The 12731-nt window shown below is 43.0% G+C and overlaps 1 protein-coding gene across 8 annotated transcripts in view; it reads right to left on the minus strand.

Moving 5' to 3' along the window:
- The window catches only part of ralgps2 (Ral GEF with PH domain and SH3 binding motif 2), a 112497-nt gene that overhangs the window by 52940 nt on the left and 46826 nt on the right, over positions 1-12731 (minus strand). For all 8 annotated transcript variants that reach the window (XM_088599287.1, XM_088599288.1, XM_088599281.1 and 5 more), the window contains 4 exons: positions 11942-12025; positions 8430-8519; positions 7922-8014; positions 5599-5725 (listed from right to left, as the gene is read on the minus strand). In XM_088599287.1, the coding sequence (XP_088455413.1) occupies positions 5599-5725; positions 7922-8014; positions 8430-8519; positions 11942-12025 (394 nt within the window). The remainder of the gene's footprint in view (positions 1-5598; positions 5726-7921; positions 8015-8429; positions 8520-11941; positions 12026-12731) is intronic.

Consider the following 12731-nt stretch of genomic DNA (forward strand, 5'->3'; position numbering starts at 1 on the left):
GTAGCTGTGTGAATAAGTAGGTGCTGTTCAAACGTATCTCAGGGAGTACCACCGGGAATCTGTTAGACCTACAACAGCAAAAGAAGTGTGATTGAAAAACTGAAGCATCTACCAACAGCTGAGACAGAGCAAACCTAAAATGCTGCCCAACAGAGAATAAGAGCATAACAATAAATTTAAGTGTGGAATACAGCGATACTGATCCCACCACCTTATTCAATTCATGACCAACCAATGAAACGTCAAACTGCCAGGAAAAAAAAGATTTTTAAGATTGTAGTTATTCTGTTCCACTCCACTTGATTCAACAGTTGAGTTATGACCTACGTGTTTAACTTTTCCTTGGCGCACACTTGGATGCGGCAATCGATTGCGTGTAGATTAACAGCCGGATATTTGTGCCTCACGCGGGATGGACATTCCAGACGCTGGAGTTGGAAAAAGAGCGCAGGTCGGCTCAAGGAGCTTAGCAGCGTCCTCCTGCAAGGGGGAGGGGGTGAGTGGGACACTGGCCAGAGCAGCACCAGCGGGACGCCCTTCTTCCCTTACAAATCACCCGCTGTCACCTTCCCTCGGTTTCTCCTCCCCTCTGTGCCCCGCGCCAGGGACTTTCCCCATGCAGAGACGTCGGCGTTGCTCAGGCGCTGTTCAGGCCACAGCTAGGACACACAGCGTGGCCTGGGCTCCTTGTTTACACTGTTTGGCCTGAGGATATTTCTAAACTTTGTCTGAAAGGCAGGGCTGATGCTATACTCCAACTAACTAAAATCTGAATGACAAAATGCTAATGATAATTCCTCGCACGTATATAGCACTTTTCTGGACACTCCACTCAAAGCGCTTTACAGGTAATGGGGATCCCCTCCACCACCACCGATGTGCAGCCCCACCTGGATGATGCGACAGCAGTCAGAGTGCGACAGAACACTCACCATAAAGCATCAGCTATCAGTGATCAGGACCTCGGTTTTACATCTCATCTGAAGGACGGCACCTGTTTACAGTATAGTGTCCCCGTCACTATACTGGGGCATTAGGACCCACACAGACCGCAGGGTGAGCGCCCCCTGCTGGTCCCACTAACACCTCTTCCAGCAGCAACTTTAGCTTTCCCAGGAGGTCTCCCATCCAGGTACTGGCCAGGCTCACACTGCTGAGCTTCAGCTGGTTGCCAATTGTCAGTTACAGGGCGATATGGCTGCTGGCATGTAGTAGAATTTAGAATTTACTTCACTAGCGAAAAGAAGGAGCAATTAAAAAAAGAAACAGCTTTGCATTCCTAGTGTTCAGCTAGGCAGCTCTGTCACACCCAGGTACACATCAAGCTCTGGGAACACTGGGGGAAAACCTATCTGCTCCAGCTGGCTCACAGCTGCTAATATTTCCCAGACTAATTTCCCCAGGAAAACTCTCCTGTTATGCTTATTGTTCTAAACATACTATCATAATCTAGTAACCACTTATCAAAGATATCAAACAGTCAGTATCAGCGCTGTACAGCACTGCTTGTTAGGCTTCCAGGCATGGAAGCCTGGAGTGAATATAAGGCTTTTTTGCTTTGCTACTTTTCTTTTCAAACACTGTGGCTGAAGAGCAACTTGGAGCAACTTGGCAGGTATCCTGGGACAGACAGCTTATTAAATGTGTGACAAACTGAAATCCGCCCTACATCATACCAGTGGCCTGACCCACATATTTGAAAACCTCTTCAGAAACTCTCTTCTTGGGGACTCTGGCAGTAACTGAATTATTACTGGGCATACTTCACCAAAGTTGCTTGCGAAATAAAAATTATCACAATCATTTGTCGGGACCATATCCTCAACAGGCTGCTTTTCCAAAAGTGGCCACGGACCACAAAGGTTTGAGCTGAAGCAGTTAACTCCAAATTGTGGGACATGTGATTCTACTGCCAAATGATGACAAGTTTTCAGAATGGAATCTCTGCAGTGCTCAGGATAGTCACCTTAATGCTATATCACAAACTCGTCCTGTTTAAAAACCGTTTGGCTTGTTAACTCTAAACATGGTGGGTATCATCCCAGTGAGCAGTGACAACTAAGAGGGCCACATGATTGCCTTGTCTACTCAAAATTCAAAGTGCCTCTATTATGGACGAGTTTAACTGATGAGATGGCAGTGTAAACTTCAAACTGCCATGTTTCAAAACAAACGGAGGGAAGCAGTTAATGTATTACATGCATGTTTCACTCAGGTGTTCATCAAGGAAGAAATGAACATGCCTCAGTCAGAGTAAACAGAACAGGAGGGGCCAGACAGGGATGCAGGGGTATGGAACAAGCCACCCATCATGATGTTGAAGACAATACCAACCTTACAATTAGGAAACAGACATGATATCTCCAGATCACTCAGCTACAGAAGAGCCAACAGGCTAAATGCGCCAAATGACCTTCAATTTAAGTTTGCAAAATGAAATTCTTATGTATACAATGGTGCTCTTGTACTAATCAATACTGCCTGCTGACTGCCATTCCCTCATAGTACTGTATTCGGCACATTAAATGACTCAAGGTCAAACACTGGGGACCTGCAAAACTGGCAGGGATTATTCCAAGCAGAGGTGTCACGTCAGTCAGAAGCTGAAATAATAAAGAAACCTAAAAGCCACCATCCTTCACTACAGTATTTTGTAACAGGGACTCCTGTAGGTGCATCTGAGTTTTATACTAGTGTTTACACAAATAATTAAAAAGTGCTATTTGTAACCCACACCTAATTCATAATGAAGTACTGCCGTATTGCTTCGCTGTAGTATTTCAGGACAATAAAATTTGCTTGGTGTTTCTTACATCTTTTGTTCTTCTTCTATTATTCAAACTGGCAAATCACCAAAAACATCCACGCATGATTCAACGAGGTTCAGCATAAGCTGTTATTATAAATTTAGATATGAAAAAGCAGCAGTCTTGAAATATCACCCATTTATAAAGCTTCTTTTCAAATCCTGCATAATCAACTAAGCATGTTTCTAAAATCTTAAAAAGCATTTCAATACTGAGGCCAAAGCCAAACTTAATTGAAGGATAAATGAAATCAGATGTCAGTAATTGCTAATTTCTATACTATACATTATTCTTTACAGCTCATGTTACAAATAACATTATTTCCACATAAATGTAAAGGCCAAATTGTTTTACTACAGTATTTTATCAAAAGCAACCTTTTCTGAAACACCGTGGTTTTCATATTATTATTATAAGTACGTAAGATTGCATTCTTTTGCTGCTACTAAAATGTACTCCTTAATAACCTCACAGCCATATCGTAAAGTATTTCAAGGCACAGGATCCTGCTTAGAAGTGATCAGAACTATTTAAAGTCTCTGCCCCCATATAGACACAGAAAAGTAAAAATTCCTACAGTGTTTAATATCACAATGACAGTTGTAACACTCCAGGAAAACAGAGACACGGCAAATCTAATCAAATCATGTTCTCTCAGCATACAGTTACACAAATTGAGTACAATTGTTTAGCGTTGCTTTAACAGCAACGACACATATCAAGTGCCTATACAACACTCTTGAGTGGCTCAGCTAGTAAACTGACAAACTGTAACTGCATTTAAATTGCAGTTTTCATCCAGAAGCAGCGCCACTTCATCGGGCCCTGAAGTGCAACACCACTTATGAGGGCATGTCCTCCAGCAGCTTCCCCAGTTGCCATAAAGGGGCATTAGTTTTGCAAATTATTGTCCTAGGGAAAGTGCGCCACCTACTGGTCAAACAAATTTCACCTACTGATTTTCCCCAGAAGGTCTGCCCACCCTTCCTTAGCTCCTGGTGGGATCAGGGTAATGTGGCTATGCTGCTGTTTAGAGACATTCACATGGAGGGCAAGTTGAGTCCTAAATTTAGACAAGATTGAATTAAGCCAGCTGTGATCATTATTAAAAATATTTGAAATCACACGCTCTCAACGTTTTTGTCCTACAAAGCTACAAAAAAGTGCCTCGATACATTTTAAAAGCATAAGAAGGTGAGACTGGGAAAATACTGTATGGGAAAACAACCGACACTTGAAATGCTGGAAAAATACAAAACACCTACAGGTTTCAGTACACTGTCATATCCAACCCGCCAGATGGCATTCATGAAAGATTCTCCATCTCCTGTCTCGAGATGTAACACCTTTCATCACCTCATCTCCACTGACGCTGCAGCCAGAAACCTTGATGGTCTCAGCAGAATATTTATGACAAGAACAAATGAACAGTTCTAATGGCTTTCAAACTTGTCGCAGGACTAGGATTTGCTTTTTCCCCTGAAGCCTTCCAGACTCGTTAATTGTTCCAAATCAGCCTGCTCACCAAGAATCCCCTCTGGATACCACACTGGCAGTATCAAGTCAAAGATGAGGAAAAAGTATCTTCTAGAGAAACAGTGTGGCTATAAAACACATTTATGACTGACCTCAGATCACTGGAAATGTAGAACTAGCATTGCAAGCTATTTTTATGACAAGCTTGTCAAGCTCGTAGATGCAAGCAACAGATAGGTGACAGCACAGTCACAATAGAAATAAACCAATAATTGACATATTAGCATTTTATCTACCCAGCCAAAACCCCAACACAAATTGCAATATCCATTAGTATCTTGTCTGTGTTACGAATCAGGGAGAAGCAAGCTGTAGCTCACTGGAAAAAAACGAACAAAATGTCTATAACTTATAACTCATCACTTATAACACAAGCCAATGATAAAACAAGAGCAACTCTATTTAAAACACAAAAAGGGGAATGTGAACAGGCTGCTGGTTTTTCCTTCACACGGGAACTACGTTCCTAATGCCAGGATCATGTAATTTTGTTTCTCTGCACCTTTCAGCACTTATTTCTGGACACAGGTTGTGCTGCCAGTACCAAAAAAAGCCCTTTAATGGTTTCTCCGTGAATCATGTATTTATATAGCAATCCAAACGGAAAGCCGCAGCACAGGAGATGGCCGCTGCCATATAGCCCACAGAGGCCTGGAAACTGCCACCGCAGCAAAGAAAGACACCAGCACAACCACAGCACACCTCCGCACAGAAACCTGATTTGTTAGAGTTTGAGATGACACTGACCAGCTCTGACCGGTTCAGACTCGGAACAGGCAGAGGTGAGGATTTACACGCTGGGACGGGGGCTTGAGAAGGCTGCTGAACAGATCCGCCTTGTTTTAAAGGGCAATGGGACAGACCCGCAGAGGACAGTACTGTGACTGTCTCGCTCCCTTCCATGACAGGAGCCCAGCCTATTGCTGGCCCAGGTCCGACTAATGTTGGTTTCACACAGTCTGAGGGAACAAGCATCATAAATCTGCTGGTAAAAGTTGAAATGTACTGACCTCTGTTTTTCTGTCTTTAATGGGAGCTATTTTCTCTACTCTTTTTAAAATCCTCCCCACTCTCCATCCTCTTTGTATGCCATAAATCTGAGAGAGCAGAGATATTCGGCTCATAAAGACTATTCGGGGTCTCAAGGCTGACGATTTGCTTTGTTGGCGATTGGAATTCCACACCAACAGTGCTCGTGTCTCTGAGCTTTGCCAACGATGTCACAAACACTGAAAGAGATTATACTCTCCCTTACCCAGATAGGGGATGCAGGGTGTCATGCTTAGGCTGCTGATGTATTCTCTCAGGCGCTTATAATTGTCTTCCTTGGACATCAGGTATTCCAGCTTCTCGAAGGTGGTCTTATCTTTCCGACTCAACAGCTGGAAAAGTGACAATGCAAAAACAGCAATTCAAATTCCATCAAACAGCCAGCGCACATAAAGGTATTACGTGCAGTAGTCGTTAAATGAACACATAACCCTTTTTCCTTTAATGGCTAAATACTTTTCCCTCCCAGTCCTTGGGCAGACATGAGCTGCATTCATTTGTCTTCCAAAATATATTTACTGTCGAGCCACTTTCTTTTCTTCGTGCACACTTACTATCCCAAATCGAACTGATTTCATGAAAATCCCACTGCACACACTGGACAACCAGCTACAGAATGGAGGACTGATGCAGTTCTCAATGGTTCCAGCAGAATTTCGCAGACCTCTAAGAACGCAAACCCCTTACTGCTGTAGATGAATCTTGTCAATTGTCTTTTCCCACTCTTTTTCACAGTTACCAAATATATCTCTGTTTAAACATGTAATGAATAACAATAAAAAAAAGTCACATTAGAAAATGTCAGAAAAAAATTAACCTTCCGAGTCTGCTTGCCGTCAACCTTTTCAACAGCAAAATCCCTTCCTGGGTTTTTATAATGGCAAACATCTTGTGAAGAAAATAAGAAATACTATATATTTGACAGAAAGCTATTCCTTATTTAAACCCATAGTTTTCATTAATTTTCCTTGCTCGATGTTGAGAACCAGCAAAAATAGACACTGCACACTTCACATTTGAATAAGCATGAATCTTCTTCAAATATTAGTTCCTGTGATAACCCAGGTCATACCCAAGAGAGTTTAGCCCACAGATTGCTGAGAACACCCCCCCCACAACCAACGGACTAGGCTTTGTGGTGCAATGGCTAAAGTAAGAGAGCTGGCTACCAATAGGTTTCCACTTCTGACTCAAGGTACATTTTCAGCCTATTACTAACCTCCTTGTGCTCTAGGTTTCATGAGATTTAAAACTCAATGTCTAGTGGATTAGTTTTAGGGTCTCTGTGTACTGTTGTGTGAAATCAAAGATCTTTATTATGTCCTACCTACACAATGCTTTTGGACAGAAGATACCAGAAATCTGGCACTTTTATCTGTGCATATATGAATATAGTGTGAGATCATAAAATCTTTACTAATTCTACTTCAAACTTATAAACACAAATACACTGTTTTCTTACCCAGGTGGTAAAACTGAGGGTTTTTGTACACCGTCAGGTGATCTCAGGGCAGCGAGTGTGCATGTGAGGTAGCGTATTCACCACCGTCGGGTGATCTCAGGGCAGCGAGTGTGCATGTGAGGTAGCGTATTCACCACCGTCAGGTGATCTCAGGGCAGCGAGTGTGCATGTGAGGTAGCGTATTCACCACCGTCGGGTGATCTCAGGGCAGCGAGTGTGCATGTGAGGTAGCGTATTCACCACCGTCGGGTGATCTCAGGGCAGCGAGTGTGCATGTGAGGTAGCGTATTCACCACCGTCGGGTGATCTCAGGGCAGCGAGTGTGCATGTGAGGTAGCGTATTCACCACCGTCGGGTGATCTCAGGGTAGCGAGTGTGCATGTGAGGTAGCGTATTCACCACCGTCGGGTGATCTCAGGGCAGCGAGTGTGCATGTGAGGTAGCGTATTCACCACCGTCTGGTGATCTCGGGGCAGCGAGTGTGCATGTGAGGTAGCGTATTCACCACCGTCAGGTGATCTCAGGGCAGCGAGTGTGCATGTGAGGTAGCGTATTCACCACCGTCAGGTGATCTCAGGGCAGCGAGTGTGCATGTGAGGTAGCGTATTCACCACCGTCAGGTGATCTCAGGGCAGCGAGTGTGCATGTGAGGTAGCGTATTCACCACCGTCAGGTGATCTCAGGGCAGCGAGTGTGCATGTGAGGTAGCGTATTCACCACCGTCAGGTGATCTCAGGGTAGCGAGTGTGCATATGAGGTAGCGTATTCACCACCGTCAGGTGATCTCAGGGCAGCGAGTGTGCATGTGAGGTAGCGTATTCACCACTGTCGGGTGATCTCAGGGCAGCGAGTGTGCATGTGAGGTAGCGTATTCACCACCGTCAGGTGATCTCCGGGCAGCGAGTGTGCATGTGAGGTAGCGTATTCACCACCGTCAGGTGATCTCAGGGCAGCGAGTGTGCATGTGAGGTAGCGTATTCACAACTGTCAGGTGATCTAAAGGCGAGGCCATGTGTTTGCATGGAGACCTGCACTTTATTTCTTGCCCTTTGAGAGGTGGACTTACCGCCCAGGTCTTGGTCAGTCGGAAAATGGGAGCGCTTTGCAAACCCGACACAACTGCCATGAGTGCGTGGAGATTATTCAGCTCGCAGAGTTTCTAAAAAAAGATGATAAACACATTCAGGGAAGTATTTATCATGTTAGGGGTCAACTATGTCCAAGTGAAACCAAACTCCAATAAACAGTACTGACATTTTGCATTTAAACACAGATTATAAAGGCATTCAGGGAAGTAAACTCCAAACCTGCATACCTTCTTCTACCAGCTCTTAAATAAACTCATAGACCAGACACCAAACAGAACACAGCAAATTATGTAAATACTGTGCTGAATACTGCAAATGCTTATGTAAATTAATAACATATAACAAGAAAACGTTTGTCATTTTTCATTGCCAAGCCACCTTTCACCTATTTTTTTGCAGTTTTTAAGGGGAACAATACTCCATTGTGTAGCAATGTCATTTTTAATCATTTCAAAAAGCAAACAAATGTCATTTGAAAAGGTTTACCTTCCCAGTTTTGATATAATGACTTAAAACTTCGGCTCGGATCTTCAGGGTCTGTGCATGAAGAATCTCCCGAACAACCCAGAAACTCACCTGCAACACACACCAGCACAACAATGACACTCAGCAATGGGCAACTATGACACTACCAGCTTCACATTTGGAGACCTTTGCAACACAAAACTGATCCCTTTTTGATACAACCATAAATTCCGGTGTTTGACTGGATTTGAGGAGTTACACAGAGCAAAAACAAACTTGAGCCAGATTCCTACATAACAAGGCAATATGAGCACCCGCGGGTTTTCGAACAGTTGTCTGCACAAACTGTTCTTTCAGAAGCCACATGTTCAAATCTCCGTCAGACACACACTGACATTCTGAACAGCAAAGAGAGCCAAGTAAGAAATACTTTCCCTGAGAGCCCTCTGGAAATCAGCTGCACGAAGACTTCTGAGCTATTTTAGTACTGTAGAGCTGATGTCACCTATTGATGGCTGACCTCTACAGTTCAGCATTTCCTCCTGGCTGTTGACCTTACTTTCTGGTCATACTAACACATTAATCAATTCTGCTGGGTTCGGTGCAAATGGAAACAAATAACTGTTCCAGATTCGTAAGGAAAATTCTTTGAAAAATTCACCATAAACTATAAAATATGGTAAATAAAAAAAAAAATTAAGACAGACAAAGCAGGAAACTTATCCCTATCTGACACATTTTTTCAAATACCACAGTAAACAGCAGCCAGCAGCCATATCGCCCTGCAAGTCACACCAGGCAACCCACTGAAGCTCTGAAGCACTGAAGGTTGCTGCTGGAAGAGGTGCTAGTGGGGCCAGCAGGGGGCGCTCACCCTGCGGTCCATGTGGGTCCTAAGTGTAGTGACGGGGACACTATACTGTAAACAGACGCCGTCCTTCGGATGAGATGTAAAACCAAGGTCCTGACTCTCTGTGGTCATTAAAAGAGGGGAGTCCCCATTACCTGTAAAGCGCTTTGAGTGGAGTGTCCAGAAAAGCGCTATATAAGTGTAAGCAATTATTATTATCATTATAATTATCATTATTGTTATAAACATAAGCTGGTGTCCATAACAACTGTCAGATGCCAGGCGTGGAAATGCAAGACACAAAAGGACAGGAAAAAAAGAACAAACAAAAAAGACAGAGGATTGAATCTCTGTGAATAAAAGAGTGCATCTCAGTCCAACGCCACGTATAACGGAGAAGAATCCGGAAAGCAGCCTGTGCGCCTCAGGGGCAGAGGTGTGTCCCGGCTGTCCTCTATCTGCTCTTCACACCGGAAGGATCAGACCTGACACACCAGAAAGACTCCACTGAAGAAGAGTCCATAACCCACAACTGGGAGGAGCTCCCATTCCAGCTCCTGCACGGCACAGGCAGGACGATTCCTACAACTCCGAACTGGGATCTCATCCGCCGTGATGCAAACACCGGGGAGGCCCGGCTGTTGGACCTGTCAGAGTGCCGTTTCTCTGACGGAACTCTACAGAAGCACTAATGTACAGTCGCAATATTCCAGGATCTGCCATTTTACAGATTTAACTATCTAATTTGTGTGTAAAGATGCAAAGGGTTTCCTTATAAACCTATAGGAAGCTGGTTGGCGATACATGGATATTCCCCATCTGAGTCTCCCAGCTGGTGCAGCCGCACACAGACGACTAAGAAGAGCTGGAATGGATGGCTGAAGTTTCCTGTTTTCTCTCTCCACATTTTCATCAACATGAATTACACACAAGACAGGGAAAACTATAATAACTATTTTGAACTCTTTACGGCGCATTTACAGTCCTGTAAACTGTCCGATTAAAGTACAGTTAGACACGGAACAATAATAAAAGAGCTTAAGATTGCAAATCTCAGCGGTGATGAAGGGCACAGGCATTTAATAACATGGACTTAGCTTGTAAAAGGAGTGAGGGCTAGAAAGAGATCTGTCTCCTGTGGGTAATTATAGCCATGACTGAGTCGGCTGTGGCAAAGTGAACCTATGTCCTCTTCCAGTTCTCTACTCTCAATCCCTCACAGGCCACAGAAGTACTGCCCATGGCCTCAGCCCTGAACTGGACCAGCGCCTCAGGCCAGTTACAGAGAGCCCTGGGTGGCAGGGAGCCTGCGGTGGCAGCAGAGGCAGCAAAAACTGCTTCAGATCCACAAGCTGGGCTTTAAAACCAATTGCTTCCATGCATGAAATATGGGAAATGTAAAGGGTATCTTAGAATAGAATAACAACTTGAGGACCTTTCCGGTGTTTATTTTCCAGCTAATATTATTCAAAACGCTCATTTCATATCCTGTATGTAGTTTCTTGAAACAGTTTCAGCACATCTATAAATGTAGGAATTTCCACTAGAGAAACAAACATTCTTTAAAAGATAACAATAGTATTTGAATTGGCTGGCAATAAACTAAACATGGTCTTAAAGGCAAATTTGCAATGGTCTACAGAATATTAAAAAATGGACTGAGATTAAATGGATTAGTAAGAACGCTACCGACTTCAGGATTAAGCACTTGAAGCTGTGAATAAAAACACATAGGACATCCATGACTTCAGTTACCTCAAACACAAAAATGCTTTTTGAAATGTGGCAGCCACATTATAGCACAGATCAGAGACACAGTACACAATGCTCTTTTTTTTGTGAGCTGTCTTCCCTAACAAAATATGAATACAAGTCCACAACTGCATCCAACTATTTTTGATTCCAACAAATGTAGCTACGGTTACAGTTATGGTTGTTATTTGTTTGGGCTAATTAACAGTGAGAGGTGATATTTAAGCGTAGCTAGAAAGTCTTTATTGAGTTAGGTGTTGGCTTATTGCTATGGAAATCAAAATGCAAACTCTATCACATACTCATTACTTCAACAAAATATGAAAATCTGTCCAAAACTGCTCCCAAACTATGTTTTTCATCCCAGTAAAAATGTAGTTGTAACAGTAACTGGACACTCAAATTAGGGGAAGTCAAACCCAAAACCTAATTCCACTTTAAACTTATTGAATCAGATGTTATTTTCTTTTTAATTTGTATTCTGTCTGAAGTTTATATGTAGGATATTTAGTTGTGTTTATAATGATACATTTAGATTACTTATAAATAAATTTCATCCCATTTGCTGATACATTGGATTATACTGATACATTTTTCCAAGGAGTCATTTTAAGGAAAGAGTTTCACTTAAAAGTGGGCAAAAGGCTTAAAAACACACACACACGTGCCCACACAGCATCACAAACCTCCCTGCTTTCAATAAAACGTAAGTGCAATTGTGACGGAAAAATAATTCCCTAATAACTCTGTGAATTTGCTTCCATTATAAGTGGTAAGCTTCGTCTAATGCTCAGTACTAAGAATAAATTAGAAGGACAATAAGAAAGGTATAATTGAAAAGGTTTTTCAACAAATTGACAGCAATGGCACTTTGCCCACAGGGGCCATTATTTCTGCCTCCTTGTCCTGTGCTCTCCTCTCCATCACTCACCTGGTTAAACCTGCGGGTGAAGGCCACAGCATTCGGGGCTGAGCTATACTTCTCCTTCTTATTCCAGCCGCAGCTCGACAGCTCCTACAGAAGCAAGAACAACACAAGGACACACACATTATTCATAATCGCAGCGCTCGAGTCGCAGATCTCCTTTAGAGAGAGGGACACCAGGCCAAAACGTAAACACCACAGCCCAAAAGGGGGAGACTACAAAACTGTATTCCAGGTAAAATGAGTGTTCAGCTCCAAAACGGCAACACGGGCAAGACTCGCCAATGAATACAAGTGTAACAGGCCTCTAGAAAGGGTACACGTCCTGGAAGATTAACTACAAAGGACTATCAACACATTCAGTGCTGCCAGTTCCTATATACAAACAAATGATTCCCCCCCCCCCCCACGAGTACACAGATGTGTTCAAACAAAGCCTGAAAGGGTCCGTTTATCCCTCCTGATTCACAATGTGTTCTCCACATCCAGCAGGGCACCTGACAATACGAAACCAGGTAACAGTCTGCATCAGTCAAGTTTCCCACAGTAGAAACCATGGTATTATTACTGCAGTGTTTTAAAATACAGTGAAGATATGAAAGTCTCATTCAACCTGGGAAAAAAGTGGCTCTTCAAAGCAATTTAAAGGTGTGGATAAAGTATGCAAAAAATATGCTGAAAGTGTCAAAGTCATATTCAAATTCACTAATCTTTTAAAAGGGCTACTAAGCGGGAGTAAGTCACACCTTCTTACTCCTGCTCTGATGTTGCTGAAATGCAAAATAAATGATGTTAT

This window comes from Lepisosteus platostomus, chromosome 11, assembly GCF_059453375.1.
Source record: "Lepisosteus platostomus isolate fLepPlt1 chromosome 11, fLepPlt1.hap1, whole genome shotgun sequence".
Taxonomy (NCBI): domain Eukaryota; kingdom Metazoa; phylum Chordata; class Actinopteri; order Semionotiformes; family Lepisosteidae; genus Lepisosteus; species Lepisosteus platostomus.